At 41.7% G+C, this 18,027-nt stretch overlaps 1 protein-coding gene across 1 annotated transcript in view; it reads left to right on the forward strand.

The window, feature by feature from the left end:
- map1b (microtubule-associated protein 1B) overlaps nt 1–18,027 on the forward strand; it is a 149,951-nt gene that overhangs the window by 112,980 nt on the left and 18,944 nt on the right. The window contains exons 3-4 of the mRNA XM_028805657.2: nt 5,323–5,405; nt 11,907–12,047. Coding sequence (XP_028661490.2) covers nt 5,323–5,405; nt 11,907–12,047 — 224 coding nt within the window. The remainder of the gene's footprint in view (nt 1–5,322; nt 5,406–11,906; nt 12,048–18,027) is intronic.

Consider the following 18,027-nt stretch of genomic DNA (forward strand, 5'->3'; position numbering starts at 1 on the left):
TAAACTCTTGGACCAATAGCGTGAGTTTTCCGCATTTGACTTATACAACCGACATTATAAAATACCAGAAATTATACAGTAAAATCAAGTCACGACTTATCTGTGGGAGAACTTATCCGCGAGTATATACGGTAAGCTGCACACCCCATCAAAACAAATGAGGATAAGTAGTCTAACCTGGAATAACTATTGTCAAAGGTGACAAACAACTTTCATTAAGGAGAAAATCAATACTATATATTCTTGTATAACTCATTTACATTACCAGCTCTGTATACATTTACAAATATCCTCTCAGTGGCCTTTTAATTAGAGCAGTAGAACAACTGTGACAAAAAGAGTCCATTCAGCCCAACAAGATCGTCCATCCTATTTGTAATAACATCAAGTTGAGATTTGAAGATCCCTAAAGTCCGACTTTTAACCACAATACTTGGTAATTTATTTGACATGTTAATGGTTTTTGTATGAAGAGCAACTTTCAAACATTTACAGTATGTGAAATCGGCCATTAACAAGTTTCTAACCATGTCTCCATTTGTTAACAGCTCTAAACGGCTAATCATAGTGCTGGAACTTAAACTACAGTATATTCAAACTATATACAATATGGACACACGATCAAGAGGTTTAGTTGTGGTTTGACCAAACATTAGAATGGCCCAGAACTTTGATAGTTATGTGATGGTTCATGTTAGATGTGGTGGTCTTAGAAGTTCACAGGCTCTAAACACCTTATTAATCACGGAGGTCAGAGAACAATGGCCAGACTCTTGCATGCTAACAGGGAAGCCAAAAACAGTCCAATAACAGCACTTCACATCGATGGTGTACTGGGGGGCATCCCCAAACACCCAACACATCCAGTTTCCAAAGTAGATAGGTCACACTGGCTTCTACTTTTATTAGCTTGGATTAGGATCACCAAATCTGGATGATTTAAGACTGGAAACATGTTTGCTGGTCTAACAAATCTTGATTTCTGCTCTGACATGCACGCAGAAGGGTCAGAATATGTTGTAAACAGCAAGAATCCATGGATTCATTCTGCCTTGTGTCAGCATTACTGTTTCAGCATGCATTGGGCCTCTTAACACCAAATGAGGGTCATCTGAATGCCACAGCACATCTGCGCATTGTCAATGATCATGTGCATCCCTTTATGGCCTTAGTCTGCCCTTTTAAAAATGGAAACTTCAAAGTAAAATAATGTGTCCTGTCACAAAACTTGCTTTATCTAAAGTGGGGACTGAGGTACAGCATGAATGTGTGGCTGAAAAAGCTACAGGAACTGTGAGCTGAATAAGTCAGCATGGACCAAAATCCCTTAGAAATGTGTACAGTATCTGATTGAAACCTTAGAATTGTTTTTGGTAGCTTATTGAAGCTATTTCTTGAGAATTGCAGGCTGCTGCGTGGTCTAAAGGAGGTCTATCCCTGTAATAGGCCTCTAAGTCAGGTTTGGTCTTGTCAAAAGTGAAAATGAACATGCTGAATGTGAAACAACCATGTAAAATGTACAGTCTTCTTCCTCTTCATCTTTTCCCCCTTCTATGTGGGGTCAATGTGTTTGATCAAACTTCTCCAGACTAGGGATCTGCACTGGCGATCTGAAGGTTGCCAGTTTGAATCCCGTAAACGCTAAAAGTGACTCTACTTCGTTGGGCTCTTAACCTGCAATTGCTCCGTCCTGGGTATGACATTAATCTGCATCTAGCCCTGTAAGTAGGCCCTCCAGCCTGCAGGGAAAAACCTGGGGGTTGGTTGCAAAATTGGCACTTCAGCCACCATAAAAAACCTCCCATTGTTCCATTCTATCTGAACTAGTGTGGTGCTAAGGTGTCACCCGTTGCATGGCTGCACTCGGGTCCTAATTTGTCATGTGGTGGGTGCGGCAATGCGCTGTATCAGTGCCTGCTCCTAGCCTCTTACTGTAAAAGGCATTCTGTACCAAATAATAGCTGGGTTGATAAACATTTCCTTGTCAAGTTGGTTAGTAGAATCCATCCATAATTCTTTGCATTTATATTCTTTGCATTTATATAGCGCTTTTCTCACTACTCAAAGTGCTCTACAGCAATTGCAGGTTAAGGGTCATGCTCAAGGGCCCAACAGAGCAGAGTCCCCTTTTGGCATTCAGTTACTTATTAGGGTGACAATGAGTTGAAGCCTTTACTAAAGCGGGCAGCACGGTGGCGCAGTGGTAGCGCTGCTGCCTCGCAGTAAGGAGACCTGGGTTCGCTTCCCGGGTCCTCCCTGTGTGGAGTTTGCATGTTCTCCCCGTGTCTGCGTGGGTTTCCTCCGGGTGCTCCGGTTTCCTCCCACAGTCCAAAGACATGCAGGTTAGGTGCATTGGCGATCGTAAATTGTCGCTTTGGGTGTGGGTGTGTGTGTGTCTCCTGTGGTGGGTTGGCACCCTGCCTGGGATTTGTTCCTGCCTTGCGTGCTGGGATTGGCTCCAGCAGACCCCCGTGACCCTGTGTTAGGATATAGTAGGTTGGATGATGACTGACTAATTGACTTTACTAAAGCAAAAACCTGACCTGAAACAATTCCCAGACTGCAGTGTTTTTAATCAAAAACAACCTTGACCATGCTAGCATTTTCACATTGTTTGTAAAAGTACCTCCGTCCACATTAAAACGCATATGATGTAGACATTCGCCTACTCTTGGCATGCATGCACCAGTGGAAAAGTCCTTGAAGGATGATAACACTGCTTGCCATTGTTGTAAAACTGTAGTGCCTGTTAACTTATTTGCCCTTTCATATGTATGCGCCATTCAAACTTTACAAAATTACATTTAGATGCATACAGGTAAGCAACACAATACGCTCCATGAAAAGCACCTCTTCTGTGTCTGCTGTGCTGGAATATGGCTTTCTTCTGTGAAGGGTGACCAATGAGGGAATGAGAAGTTGTAATGACCAGGATCCAGTTAGGGAAGGGCTATGCAATAAGCACAGACAAACCAGGGTGGGGTTAAATTTTATGTTTTTAAAAGTCTATGTTTTCACCCGTTCACGTCTAGATGGCTTTTTCAGAAGTATATGGACAAAAGGTGAAAACAGGTACTAGTGTGTACGTTTGTAATGTGGATGTACCCTGAGGTGCAGATCTAACACAAGCTGCACTCATGTGGTTACTCACAGGGGACAATTTAGAGACTCACCAACCTAACACCAGCACCCCAAAGCCCATCTATACCCCTATAACTGGAATACCAGCTGGGGAAATGACTGTCACTGTCAGGCATTGAGTCGGCACGAGGATGAAACAGGCAGACACTTCATCATCACCTTACCATTAGATCGTAATTGCTGACTGATCATTAAGATAAATGTAGACAAAACTCTTATAAACAGGTTCCTTTTTTTCCCACAGCTTTAACTCCAACTGTTTTGCTTCCACACTATCATAGAAACATGTAGCCTCAGCACTTTTTTGGGCGCTGAAAAAGCAGATGATAGTTATATTAATCCATAAGTACTTTACATTCCTTTAGCCTAAACATTTGAGCACCTTGAGTAGTGAGGAAAGCGCTATATAAATGTAAATAATTATTATTATTATTACTACATAAATTTGGCACCCTGCCCAGGATTGGTTCCCTGCCTTGTGCCCTGTGTTGGCTGGGATTGGCTCCAGCAGACCCCCGTGACCCTGTGTTCGGATTCAGCGGGTTGGACAATGGATGGATGGATTACTACATAAAGTATGATGGAGCACTTTTGACACAATGCCTCTCCTATAAACGACGTACCTTAAGTCCTGATCAAGCCTCAGCTGTCTCTCTTAAGAGAGTTATCCATGTTGGGCCCCATCACTCCTCATTTACTGTCTGTGGCTCACAATGAGGTGCCATCAAACCCATATCTAGTCTTTCATGCTGAGGCCCTATCTCACTCTGTGTGCTGTTCATACCAAACCTTCATCCTAATGTTTCTACTGTCTCCCTTACAAGGAGGTGCCTCACACTGAAGTCCTATCACACCTCATCTAATACTCCCACTGAGCACTCATCATACCTCGACTACTGCTGGTGTCACAGGTGGCTCACACCAAAGCCCCTTCACAGCTCTTTTACTGCCTTCTTGAAAGATGGCTCTGGCCACATTTCACCTACTGTGGACATTTAAGACCTGTTACACTTGATATGCTGTCACATTCCAACGCCTTGTCACAATTTGCCTATCCTCTCCTTCTATCTCTCTTTCTCTAAAAGGTGGTGTCATTCATTTCAACACACCATCATAGTTCATCTACAGTCTGTCTTGCTAGAGGCTCGGGCTGAAGCACCATTTCACATGTTTGTTTGCTGGTTACACCAAAGTCCCATCACTCCTGGTCTCCTGTCTCTTACTGTATGCCATCCATACTGAGCTCTCATACCAGTTCAGCTATTGGGCAGTTCACCCTGAGGCCCAGTCACACCACATCTGTTGTTCACATGAGGTTCTACTGTATTGTCTACTTGTCTCTCCTATAGGTGGGTTCTCAAGGAGTCTACTGAAACCTTTACCTGTTGTGGCAGATGGCTGGGGACCCTACCCAGCCGGGATGCCTAGATGGTCCACGAGAGGGACAATACCTTCCCTGGGCCACGAGAGGGCTGCCGCCCTGGTCTGCTTGGGGGCCACCGGAACAAAGCTGGGAAGCTCATCCCTGTGGGAGGACATGGCCACCTCCAGGGGGTGCCCTGATGGTCATGGAACCCTGGATGGCAGCACTTCCACCACACCAGGAAGTGCTGCCGGAAGAAATCCCAGGGTCACCAGGAGTGCTTCAGGGTGCTCATCTGACACTTCCGCCACACCAAGAAGTGTCGTTGGACAGAACACCTGGAGCCCTTCTGGGTCATTATAGAAGAGGTTGCCTCCCTCCAGCAAATGAGCCAGAGTTGGGAGGAAGGAGACGAAGCTTGTGAGGAGGGGAGTAGAGGCGACAGAGAAAGAGAGAGAGAGAGAAAAGAGACAGTTGGTGGAGAAGGCATTGTGGTGCTGTATGAAAATAAAACGTGTGTGTTTTGGACATTCTGGTGTCTGTCTGTCTGTCTGTGTCCGGCAGCTGGCTTTCCACACTGTGAATAAAGTTGTAGCAGAGCACAGAAAAGCCGTCAATGAATCCATCTTTTTTATATTGGGCCTTTCACAGCAAACAGCATCACTAGAAAATCAAGAACATAATATGAAGATAACACAGAAAATAAGATAATTCAGATACAATCCAACGTGTTTGTGGGTGTATTTAAAGATGGAAACTCTCCCTGTTCATTTTGTAATAGTTGACTTATTTGTTTTTCTTGTTTGTTTAATTTTAAGGCCAGAAGATCCTGCACCACAAAAGTAATGTCCTAGAAACTGTAGTTCTCATCAACCCTTCAGATGAAGCCGTGTGCACCGAGGTAAGCACATCAACGTCAAACCCCATGATACTTGATTTTGAAGTGTTGAAACTGCAATCCAGAAATCATTCTTTACATTTCTTTTCTTGTACAATACAATACAATACAGTTTATTTTTGTATAGCCCAAAATCACACAGGAAGTGCCGCAATGGGCTTTAACAGGCCCTGCCTCTTGACAGCCCCCCAGCCTTGACTCTCTAAGAAGACAAGGAAAAACTTCCAAAAAAAACCTAGTAGGGAAAAATGGAAGAAACCTTGGGAAAGGCAGTTCAAAGAGAGACCCCTTTCCAGGTAGATTGGGCGTGCAGTGGGTGTCAAAAGAAGGGGGTCAATACAATACAATACAGTACAGTACACAGAACAATTTCTCAATATAGTAAGAAATAAAAAATATAAATTTTAGAAGTACAGAGCAGAATTTAACAGTAGATGATATATCCCATAATAAGATTTGGATTTGTATAGAGTCCTGGAGACCTTATCCTTCAAGCTGCCTCCCCCATTTGGCCATTCCACAGCTGAAACAGTGCTGGGCCAGCCAATCCGATGAAAGGACCCCTCTCTCCCACGATTCCTGCGATCCTCCATCTGGGATGACTTTTCCTTAGGCAGGCAAAACAACTTGACAGGAGGGCCGTGGCACCAAGTGCCACATTTGAGTACCGAGAAGAGAAACAGAATAAGTGAGGGTTAGTATACAATTATAACTGTCATGTTACTTATGTTTTAGTGCTGATAACTAACAACAGAGATGCAGTCTGTACAGTTAATCAGCAGCTCTAGTCAGGATATGCTAAACTGAAGTAGTGAGTCTTCAGCCGGGATTTAAAAGCTGAGACCGAAGGGGCATCTCTTATAGTAGCAGGCAGACCATTCCACAGTTTAGGGGCCCTGTAACTAAAAGCTCGACCCCCCACTGTTATTTTATTAATCCTTGGAATCATAAGCAGACCGGCATCTTGAGATCTTAATGTGCGCTCTGGTTTGTAAGTCAGGATAAGTTCAGACAAGTAAGCCGGACCTCGACCATTTAATGCTTTATATGTTAAAATGCTTTATATGTTAATCCAATCTCCAAAGTTCAGTAATACACTCAGAACCAGGTGTACGACTTAATAAAAGGATCACTGTCCACGTATCCTTACAGTTGTTACATCTCTGCCATTCTAAAAGAGGGTGCATCACAAACATTTTTGGTAATAAAATGCATTGTTTTTATCATTCCAACAGATGGTGCATCACAAACATTAAAACTGCTTTTATGAATGCCATACCAAATGGATGATAACAGAGGCAGGGGTTCACGCATGGTGCACCACAAATGTTAACCCTGAGGCCTCTGTTGATTAATTAGATTTCAACAAGTCTTAGACAGATAGTTCACCTAGTTAACTTAGAATTGATTATTTGATGCCCTGCTGTTTGGATTTACAACTTTGGTTTTGCTTGCACACCTTTGATATTTTGCTTTGTATTGTTACCATACATGCAGGTGAATTCTATACTAGAATAAGAACATTTAGATTTAATCCAAGATGGCTGGTGTGATATGTGGAAGTAACCCATGAGGAAGACAGGAATAGTTCAATCAATCAGTCTTTATTCAGTCACAGATGAGTACCTGGATTCATGCTTTGCAAAGCAGAAGAGCAAAGTTTCTCAGTTTCAATCGGCTTTTAATATTCATTTTTCCTCCCTCCCCCTGACTTATGAAACAACATCTAAGCATTTCATCAAATCAGCCAACTGTTTCTTTTTTGTGTACGTGTCAAGAGGGGCCCCGAAGAAGGGAAGGTCATCTTTCCTGTGTCTAACAGACGCATTCCTAAAGAAGGAAGTTGTCTTATGTCAGCTTACTACAACCTGTCTTATGACAGACGCCTGTATGAATAACCTACCGTTGTAGCAAATCAGCTTTTAACACTTAATAGCTTGCAAGCAGTTAAATTTTCTTTCACAGATACTATAGCTGATGGTAGGTTTGATTCATTTAAAAAGTCACACTATTGACTGAGCATTTCTGCTCCTCTATTTTACAATGACTGCCCATCTGACATAGTCTTGATGTCAAAGTTTAAAGTGATTTCTGTTACAAGTTTACAATTTCTAATTTTTATTTGTGACAGCAGCCTGAATGAAAATCATCAATTCAGCTTAGAATAAAATCTTAACTGGTGGCTTCCTGAAACAGGGCCATTCAGTGGCATAGGCAACATATTGTAGACTGTCATGCATGGAAATGGAAGTGCCACATGTTATGAGAGAGAGACTGTGGATTCACTTGCCATCCTGTGACCTCTGCGATCAGCAAACCCTATCCAAAAAAGGATAGCCCCCCACACACAAACTAGGAGGAGATACCTTAGAAACCACAACAGGAGAGCACCTTCATTATGTTGATGTTTCTTCACCACCCAAAATAAAAGTCAAGGAAGCCAAAAAAGGTAAAAAGTGTCTGTTTATCAGAAATTAGAAACAATTTCATTTTTATTTTGGTTTGTTCTAAACAGAAATGGTATTTTTACATTCCTACTCCTACGTTTCACCCTTCTTTCTCTAGTTGGTAAGTGGTTAGAATGAAATAAAAGAATGGTTGATGGCTTTCTTTGCATATGATGATATGCCACATTGCTTATGGGAAATGCCTATGGTATTATTTCAAAGTCTTGCCTTAAAGTAGAAACATGTATATTTGTTTATTAAGCAGATTAAATTACCGTAGTATGTATCATTTTAAAGAAAAAATATTTTTGTAATATGTACAAATAAAAATGAATTAAACAATCAAAAGACCTAAAACAAAGGGATTGTGTGGCTATAACTGTAACTGACTAGCGTATCTGTAATAAATGATTACAAAAGGCAAACACAGTGAAATAGCAGATGCCCTAAACTTACATTTTTCTGAGGTGTTTACAAGTGAGCAAGTGGATAACCTCAGAGCAGTAACAGGGACTACTAAGGAGGTACTGAGGGATTTGGAAATTGTAGAGGGAGAAGTGCTGCTCAGATTAAATAGGCTGAAATCAAACAAATCACCAGGACCAGATAACATTTAAACTCGAGTTCTTAAGGAGGCTAACGAGTACATATTAAAAACCCTTGACACATATTTTTAGGAAGTCACTGCACACTGGAGAGATTCTGAAGGACTGGAAAATGGCAAATATCATCCCATTATATAAAAAGGGTGACAGGGCAGAGCCAAGCAACTATAGGCCAGTAAGCTTAACATGCATGTCAGGAAAATTAATGGAAGGAATTATTAAGAATAAGATTAAGCAATACCTGGCAAGGACAGGAGTTACTAGGAACAGTCAGCATGGGTTCAGAAGAGGGAGGTCATCTTTTACTAACATACTGGAATTCTATGAGGAGGCAACAAAAGGATATCATCAAAGTGGAGCATACAATATTATTTATCTGGACTTTCAGAAAGCATTTGATAAGGTGCCACATGAGAGGTTGGGCATCAAATTAAAAGAGGTGGGAGTTCAGGGTGATGTTTTTAGATGGGTGCAGAATTGGCTCAGACACAAGAAGCAGAGGGTGATGGTGCGAGGAACCTCATCTGAACTGGCCGATGTTAAGAGTGGTGTTCCACAGGGGTCAGTGCTAGGGCCGCTGCTATTTTTAATATATATAAATGATTTAGATAGGAATATAAGTAACAAGCTGGTTAAGTTTGCAGATGATACCAAGATAGGTGGATTAGCAGATAATTTAGAATCCATTATATCATTACAGAAGGACTTGGATAGCATACAGGCTTGGGCAGATTTGTGGCAGATGAAATTTAATGTCAGTAAATGTAAAGTATTACACATAGGAAGTAAAAATGTGAGGTTTGAATACACAAGGGGCTGTTGGAAAATCGAGAGTACTCCTTATGAGAAGGATTTAGGAGTCATAGTGGACTCTAAGCTATCGACTTCCCGACAGTGTTCAGAAGCCATTAAGAAGGCTAACAGAATGTCAGGTCATATAGCATAGTACAAGTCCAAGGAGGTTCTGCTCAACCTTTATAAAGTATTGGTGAGGACTCATCTGGAGTACTGTGTGCAGTTTTGGTCTCCAGGCTACAAAAAGGACATAGCAGCACTAGAAAAGGTCAAGAGAAGAGCAACTAGGCTGGTTCCAGGGCTACATGGGTTAAATTATTAGGAAAGATTAAAAGAGCTGATCTTATACAGATTAAGCAAAAGAAGATTAAGAGGTGACATGATTGAATTGTTTAAAATTATGAAGGGAATTAGTGCAGTGGATCGAGACTGTTATTTTAAAATGAGTTCATCAAGAACACGAGGACACAGTTAGAAACTTGTTAAGGGTAAATTTCGCACAAACATTAGGAAGTTTTTCTTTACACAAAGAACGATAGACACCTGGAATAAGCTACCAAGTAGTGTGGTAGACAGTAAGACTTTTGGGACTTTCAAAACTCGACTTGATGTTTTTTTGGAAGAAATAAGTGGATAGGACTGGCAAGCTTTGTTGGGCTGAATGGCCTGTCCTTGTCTAGAGTTTTCTAATGTTCTAATGTTCAAACGTAAGCCTGTAGAAGGATGCAGTAGCCTACATATTTTAACAAAACTGTAACAGTAAATGTACAGTAACTGGCTACATGTCTTAGCTTGCTACATATGCCTAGCTGTGGCTACAACTTTAACATCTCAGTAGAAACAGAAAACCAAGAATAAACATTCATAGCGTGCATCATAACGTGTCGCAGAATTTGGCTGCCTCACACACACAACGTTTTAATAGCATAATACCCAACAATCACTGCTTTTATAGCATAATCTGCCTGCATCATACAGTATATCAAACAAAAACTAATAAATGTTAGCATCTTACTAAAAAGGCAATAAGGCAGCATAGACTTTAAGTGTCCTTTTAGCCTGCTATTACACTTTATCTTCCACAGTGGTGACTGAAAACACAATGTTACATCAATGTGGATTTCTTTGATTGTTTACATGCCAAACGTCTCGTTTAGACAAATAAACAGAATATCCTCCAAAAATCTTCTCATTTAAATTAGTGCGTAAAGATGGCACTAATTTGAGGCTCAACACTGACCTCCATAACGGGGAGAGGAAGGACATTTATTGCCAGTTAGTTCACTCTGAATGTGGTGCTGTAGAATACGGCTGTGATTTCCAGACCTTATATCACTACATCCCTCCGCTTTGCAATTAGACTTGTTGGTTGCACAGTCATAGCTAAAAAAAATTCCACATGGATTTTGCTGCCGCCACCCCATCATTGAAAATCAATTGGACAACGTTATTCCATGTGACACAATTATGAAGAAAAATGTAAGCTTACAGGGAAAAATTTTAGGCTATATAAATTATTTTCAAGAAATCTAATGGAAATGCAAAATAACATTATTAACTGGTTAGCATGTTTCTAAAAACGGCTTCAGTTATGTTTCGTGAAAAATTGTGTTTGTTTTTGATTTTGGTTCTGTATAATCAGTGGCTTATTAAAGTATGGGTGGCACGGGACAGCCACACTAAATAATTCAGAATAGTGATTATGGCCCAAGCCGGTCAGTCCATTAGGGGCGGCATTTATGAAACTTAAGGGGCACACGCTTCATAAATTCCACATTATGTACACAGTGGGACATTATTTATGTAATTAAAGGGGCGCACACTCTAGACACTAAGGGGAAACCTGGTTGTTGAAGTCTAATGCTGACTACCTGCTATGGATGCCATCCACCCTCTCTGCCCAGGGTTCCAAAAGGTCTTTGACTGACACTGCATGTAACATTTCTAATCACTGGTGTTAATTTTATCCAAACAAACATGAAAGGGAAAAGCGACTAAAATCAAAGGCCATGATTTCTCTACAGACCTTCCTCCACAGGCAATTTGTTTCTTTTTCACTCACTAGCAAGTTACTAGACCTTAACATTTCTTTATTACCTCCTTGTCATGTCTTCTAACTCCTGACTCTCTCCTTGCACCAGTCAGTCTTTGTACAAAACTGTTATTTCGACTCTGGACTCAAGTTAGTTCTCTGGCCTTGGGGCAGTATTTAACCTTTCTAGGGGTTACCCTGGGCATCATCAGTCGAGAAGCCCCAAAAAGCTCTTCCTGTTTAAAGTATTTCCCCTCTTTAGGACATATGAGTTGGATTTTCGGTACAGGCTTCTGGCATTACTACATTGCTGAGTTATCAGGAGCTCTTAAAAGATCACTTCATTAAGGTAGCATGTGTTAAATGGGTCCACGTTTCCACTGACCCCATTTAAGTAAAGTGTTGACTGGAGTCTCTTGTCAGCCTTAACAGGCCTTTCTCTACTTCTCTCTGTTGTACTGAGCAACAGAGATAGTTGGGTAGGGCAAATATGGAACGAAATGTGAAAGAATGAACCATAGGTGAGCTTGTGTTACTCATTCTGGCAATTTGTCTTTCTTTTTATTCCCTCTTCATGGTACATGATGGTGCTTTTATGACCTTCTTTATCACACCTTCTCCATAGGTCCGTTTGATGATTACTGATACTGCAAGACACAAGCTTCTAATCCTGTCGGGACAGTGCTTTGAAAACTCAGGAGAGCTTATTCTACAATCTGGCGCATTTTCGTTTAAAAATTTCATAGATATTTTCACGGATCAAGAGGTAAGATGACTTTTCAAGAATGAGAGGAAACAGTGGTGGGAACTTCCATCAGCATAACTTGGCTGATCCACGGTCAAAGCCAAAACAAATTTCAGTGGGGTGGCATTTGGTTTGCATGGTGGCACCAACATGTGATTATAATACACATAAGAACCCCAGTACATTCAATTCAATATAAAAATGTTTGAAAATGCATACATAGCTGACAAAAGCAAACAAAACTTCTTACATAATGCAGATGTTGCTTTTGTCAAGCATGAGTAAAGGTGCACATGGAAGTGCACATCAAGTGATCACTCATACAGAAAACCAAACATACAGCATTGAATATACCATTCAGGGCACAAAATATCATACAATGTTGTCACTTGTTTCAGAGACACTTTCACGTCACGTGAGACGACAACAGCTTATGCAAAGAGATTTGGAAAAGTCCTGAGTGGTTATGTCAGACACATTTCTTGTAGAGAGAACGAAACGATATTTACTCACGGGCAGTTATATGTTGCGTTGTCACGATGTAATTCCAAACATGGAATCAAAATTCAATGTGATATTGATGAAAAGGTAAAAGCGAAAAGAGATCAAATACAGTGGAATCTCGGTTTGCGAGCATAATTCGTTCCGGAAACGTGCTCGTAGTCCAAAGCACTCGTATATTAAAGTGAATTTCCCCATAAGAAATAATGGAAACTCAGATGATTCATTCCACAACCCAAAACTATTCATATAAAAATGATTAATACAAAATATAAAGTAAAAATACATAAAACAAATTAACCTGCACTTTACCTTTGAAAAGAATCATGGCTGGTGTGAGTGTGTTTCTAAACTCTTGTGGGATTACACCCAACGGGACGACACATGGAAGAGCGTTCCAAAGCAATCGCAGTCTCCCTGCGCTTTAGCAGTTCAGCGAAAAAACGAATCCGAAAAGATCGCGGACATGCTATAAGTGCCTGCCGTCGATGGGTGATACAAGGAACATTATAAATGCACAAGGTACAGTACTAGTAGACCCTGCCTGACTGCTGTGTCTGTGTATAGGAGAGTGGTAGATCCCACTACAATAAATAACCGTGCTGTTCCTGTTTCAAGCTGAATAAAGCTGGTGTTGCTAAAGTACAGTGCTGAGACACAGCTTGCAAGACGGGGACTCGCACGTCACAGCGCGCGCACACACACAGTCACAATGCTGTATTAACAGTTGTGACAGATTTAGGGTTCCCATGACCCCTTGAACCCTCAGACCACACGTTAGACACCAGGTAAAAGTCCAAATATTATATTTATTAGGACAAAACGTGCACAAAGCACCCTCTTCTCCACAATCTTCAAATAAACACAATAAACAATAAATCAATAAATCAATAATCCTCCTCACTCCCAGACACGTTGCCACCCTTCCACCCAGCTCAGCTCGACGTCTGGGATTTCCCATAGTCCTTTTATAGTCCTTGACCTGGAAGTGTTTCGCCCTTTCTGTCCACGTGACTAGGAACACTTCCAGGTCATATAAAAACTCCACTTCTTCACCCCGGAAGCACGTCGTTCCTTCCGGTCATGTGTTCATGACGCACTTCCGGGTTATAGGGCACATAGCACTCTGTGGGCCTCCCTCCAGCGGCTCCTAGTGGTCCCCATGGTATCCAGCAAGGCTGTTTATATAAACTGCAATGTCCATATGGCCCTGCTGGAATTTGGGGCACTTCCATATTGTTGGGAGAGCTCCATCTAGCGGCTTGGAGGTGTGGACCGGAATATTTGGCCAGCCATCCCTCACACAGTATACGCTCGTACAGATGTTGACTATATGAGTGAGGCACGCCGACTCAGACGGAGAATAGGAGACGATTGCCCACAATCCCGCAGCGAGAGAGAGAGAGAAGAACCATCAGCTCAGTTGTGATCACATGACGCTCAGCAGACAAAGCGTATACATACTAGATAGACAGATAGATAGATAGATAGATAGATAGATAGATAGATAGATAGATAGATAGATAGATAGATAGATAGATAGATAGATAGATAGATAGATAGATAGATAGATAGATAGATAGATACTTTATTAATCCCAAGGGGAAATCTATTTATACTACTCGTATTGCAAGACCTTGCTTGTTTATCAAGTCAAAATTTATTAAAAATTTTAGCTCGTCTTGAAAAACACTCGTAAACCAAGTTACTCGTAAACCGAAGTTCCACTGTATATGGACATAGGTGATATGACAGAAGTGCGCTGCGTGAAATGCAGATCACGCGGCACGGCAGCAACACCAAGTCAGCAGCTGGTCGAGCAAAGAAGAGGGAAAAAAAAAAAAACTATGTGTTCCCCATTGTTTCCCATTGTATCACTGTTTAAGACCGCGTCTCCTTGGGGTGCGTTCAGCCCCCCTCTTCACAACGTGAGCGGTAGAGATGTGAAGTGGCTGGCGCATAGCGCAGGCAGGGGGCTAGCTGGGCAAGTGAAGCAAGCAGGGGACAAAGCCCCCTAGTCAATAAAAAAATAAGAAATACAGTGGTACAAACTACTTTGTTCCTGCACAGCGCTCCTCACCAAGAGCAGACGCAGAGCACAATGACAACTCTCAATGCCTTGAGAATTGTTACACTGTCCTCCCACAATGGCTGCTTGGTTTGCATCCTGCCCTACCAGAGCAGGTCTTTCCTCTCTCTCTCTCTCTTTAATGGCTCTTGTCCAAGTCCTGTGCCAGATGTTTTACTTCATGGCAAGCACTTACCCACCAGACGACTCATTAAAATAAAAATGAATTGGAAGCCGAGAATAGGGAATGTGTGCAGTCTCAAACAGCACAGATCGTTTTGTTATTTGTTTTTGTTCCACAATTGTATGAACTCCCTAAAAACAGAGACAGAGCAATCTTTATCCCATAATAATTACTTAATATTAAATATTACGGCATTAGATAATCACACTTGATTATATCAGAGTATTCTGAAACTTTTTTCTTATTACTTTAAATTATTCTATAACTGTATAATGTGAGATTTACAAGTGCACTTTAAAACGCAAAACTGCCAATGCAACAAACCAGCTTAAAGGCACTTGACATTTCTTGTTTGAACATTTGTACTCGTCAGGAAGTGCAGTTATTGTGGTGTCAAATGAACATTTCATTAACGCAGGCACAGCTGTGTTCCCTGTCAATTACTTAATGGTGCATAAATAGAAAAGGAAATAATAATCTGTTTGGCAACATCTTTACTCTAGCATGCAAATGTCTTCTGGCTTACTTCAGCTTTTGCACCAAAACACAAGGTTTGCAATTTTTTTTCTGCTGTTTTTGTTTGAAGTCATCAGATCTGTCTTCAGTTATACCTTTAGTGTCTGTTCACACAAGCTACACCTTACTTTGCTGTCTCTCTATTATAAAAAAAATTTTTGGTGGAAGGGAGACCAGGGAGACGAGACATGATCTTCTCAGAAGACATTTAAAAGACCCACGAGATGAAAGAGATTGGCCACGGAGCGTCTCGCGGGGACCTTAAACATAAGACTTGGTGCCAAGAGATTGCAATTTAACGTCCCGCAAGAGACACTTTAACGTCACGCGAGACAAGGCAGTGAGACAACATTTAAAACAAGTTCACGGACATCTAACCAAGCAGTTGTTGGAATGCTTTTGGTAATCAGACATCATGTGCTCCCAACTCTAAAAACAACGACAAGCGACAAGCAGAACACGTAGCTTGCCAGCAGCAGCAGTTGGAAGCCAGCAGATGATCCAACTGCAACTCCTTAGCATGTGTTCAACCTCCCCTTCACAACATGGGTGGCAGAGACACAAAGTGGCAAAAGGACAGCTGCTGTACAGGCTTTTAAATGATCGACGTGCAGTGTGACAAACTTAACAGGCAACTCGCCAGCAGCAGCAACAAGACAACATTATCCGACTGCATCTCCTTAGCAGCACAACTCCTGGTCCAGGCGTTGGTTTTGTCAGGGCTGGACTACTGCAATTCTCTTCTGGCAGGGGCACCGGCCAGTGTTACCAAGTGGCTGTGGATAATTCAAAGTGCAACAGCAAGTCTGGTTTTCAATCTGCTGAGGTGGGCGCATGTCACTCCTCTCTTCAGATCACCACACTGGCTTCCTGAAGTGGCACATATTAAGTCCAAATCCTTGATGCTTGCCTACAAAGTGGCTAGTAGGTATGCACCTATATGTATGGAGACAGGTTCTATTCTCCTTCTCGACCACTCGGATCTGTTCATGAACAGCATCTGTTGCTGCCACCTATGTGTAGGTAGATAGATAGATAGATAGATAGATAGATAGATAGATAGATAGATAGATAGATAGATAGATAGATAGATAGATAGATAGATAGATAGATAGATAGATAGATAGATAGATAGATAGATAGATAGATAGATAGATAGATAGATAGATAGATACTTTATTAATCCCAAGGGGAAATTCAAATACTCCAGCAGCAGCATACTGATAAAAACAAAACAATATTAAATTAAAGAGTGATAATAATGCAGGTATAACAGACAGTAACTTTGTATAATGTTAACGTTTACCCCCCCAGGTGGAATTGAAGAGTCGCATAGTTTGGGGGAGGAACGATCTCCTCAGTCTGTCAGTGGAGCAGGACAGTGACAGCAGTCTGTCGCTGAAGCTGCTCCTCTGACTGGAGATGACACTGTTCAGTGGATGCAGTGGATTCTCCATGATTGACAGGAGCCTGTTCAGCGCCCGTCGCTCCGCCACGAATGTCAAACTGTCCAGCTCCGTGCCTACAATAAAGCCTGCCTTCCTTACCAGTTTGTCCAGGCGTCCCTTTTCTTTATGCTGCCTCCCCAGCACACCACCGCGTAGAAGAGGGCGCTCGCCACAACCGTCTGATAGAACATCTGCAGCATCTTATTGCAGATGTTGAAGGACGCCAGCCTTCTAAGGAAATATAGTCGGCTCTGTCCTTTCTTGCACAGAGCATCAGTATTGGCAGTCCAGTCCAATTTATCATCCAGCTGCATTCCCAGGTATTTATAGGTCTGTACCCTCTGCACACAGTCACCTCTGATGATCACAGGGTCCATGAGGGGCCTGGTCCTCCTAAAATCCACCACCAGCTCCTTGGTTTTTCTGGTGTTCAGTTGTGTAGTATCAACTCTCAGTCCAGATTCTTTTCACGTGTAGCTCCCTGCTGGTGGGACGCCCTGCCCACCTCCATTCAAAATTCTGACACTCTCAATGTGCTGAAGAAGCATTTGAAGACTCCTGTTAGCTAAATTTCTGTCAAACTAATACTGTATTAGCTGTTAGGTTTTTATAACCTAGGAATTGTAATGATCTTGTATTTTGTTCTGAGTTGTATGCTTAAGATGATCAATTTTGTACCCTTGTCCCCACACAGTCCCCAGACTGATGTTACTTGATTATGATGAAATCTTTTGAAAGTTGCTTTGGATAAAAGCATCTGCCAAGCAAATAAATGTAAATGTAAGAAGACTAGAAAGGGCAACTACCAAGAGACATACAAGAACTCAGCAGGAGATACAAGCTACACTGGTTAAGACTGGAGAGCCTGTACGCATAGCAGCTGCTGCCCGGGTGCTTCACCAGTCACAGTTTTATAGAAGGGTGGCAAAGGGAAAGCTGCGGTTAAAAAAAATGCACATTACATCTTGGCTAGAGCTTGCCAGAAGGCATGTGGGAGACTCTGAAGTCAGATGGGACAAGGTTCCACAATGTTATGGGACCAAAGTTGAGCTTTTTGGCCATCAGTCTAAACATCATATTTGAATTCTTACAGTTCTCAATGGTCCAAAAAACATGTCATTCACATTACCAGTAGACTGACATTTGTCATACCAACTTTAAAATAGTGTTACAAGAAGGAATTCTTCTTTGTCAAGGCACATAATACAAAATTTTCTTTGCATGAAGCACATTGACCGTAATACAAAGTATTCTTTGCTCCTCTGTTACAGATTGGATTCAATG

The sequence above is a fragment of the Erpetoichthys calabaricus genome, chromosome 7 (assembly GCF_900747795.2).
Source record: "Erpetoichthys calabaricus chromosome 7, fErpCal1.3, whole genome shotgun sequence".
Classification (NCBI taxonomy): domain Eukaryota; kingdom Metazoa; phylum Chordata; class Cladistia; order Polypteriformes; family Polypteridae; genus Erpetoichthys; species Erpetoichthys calabaricus.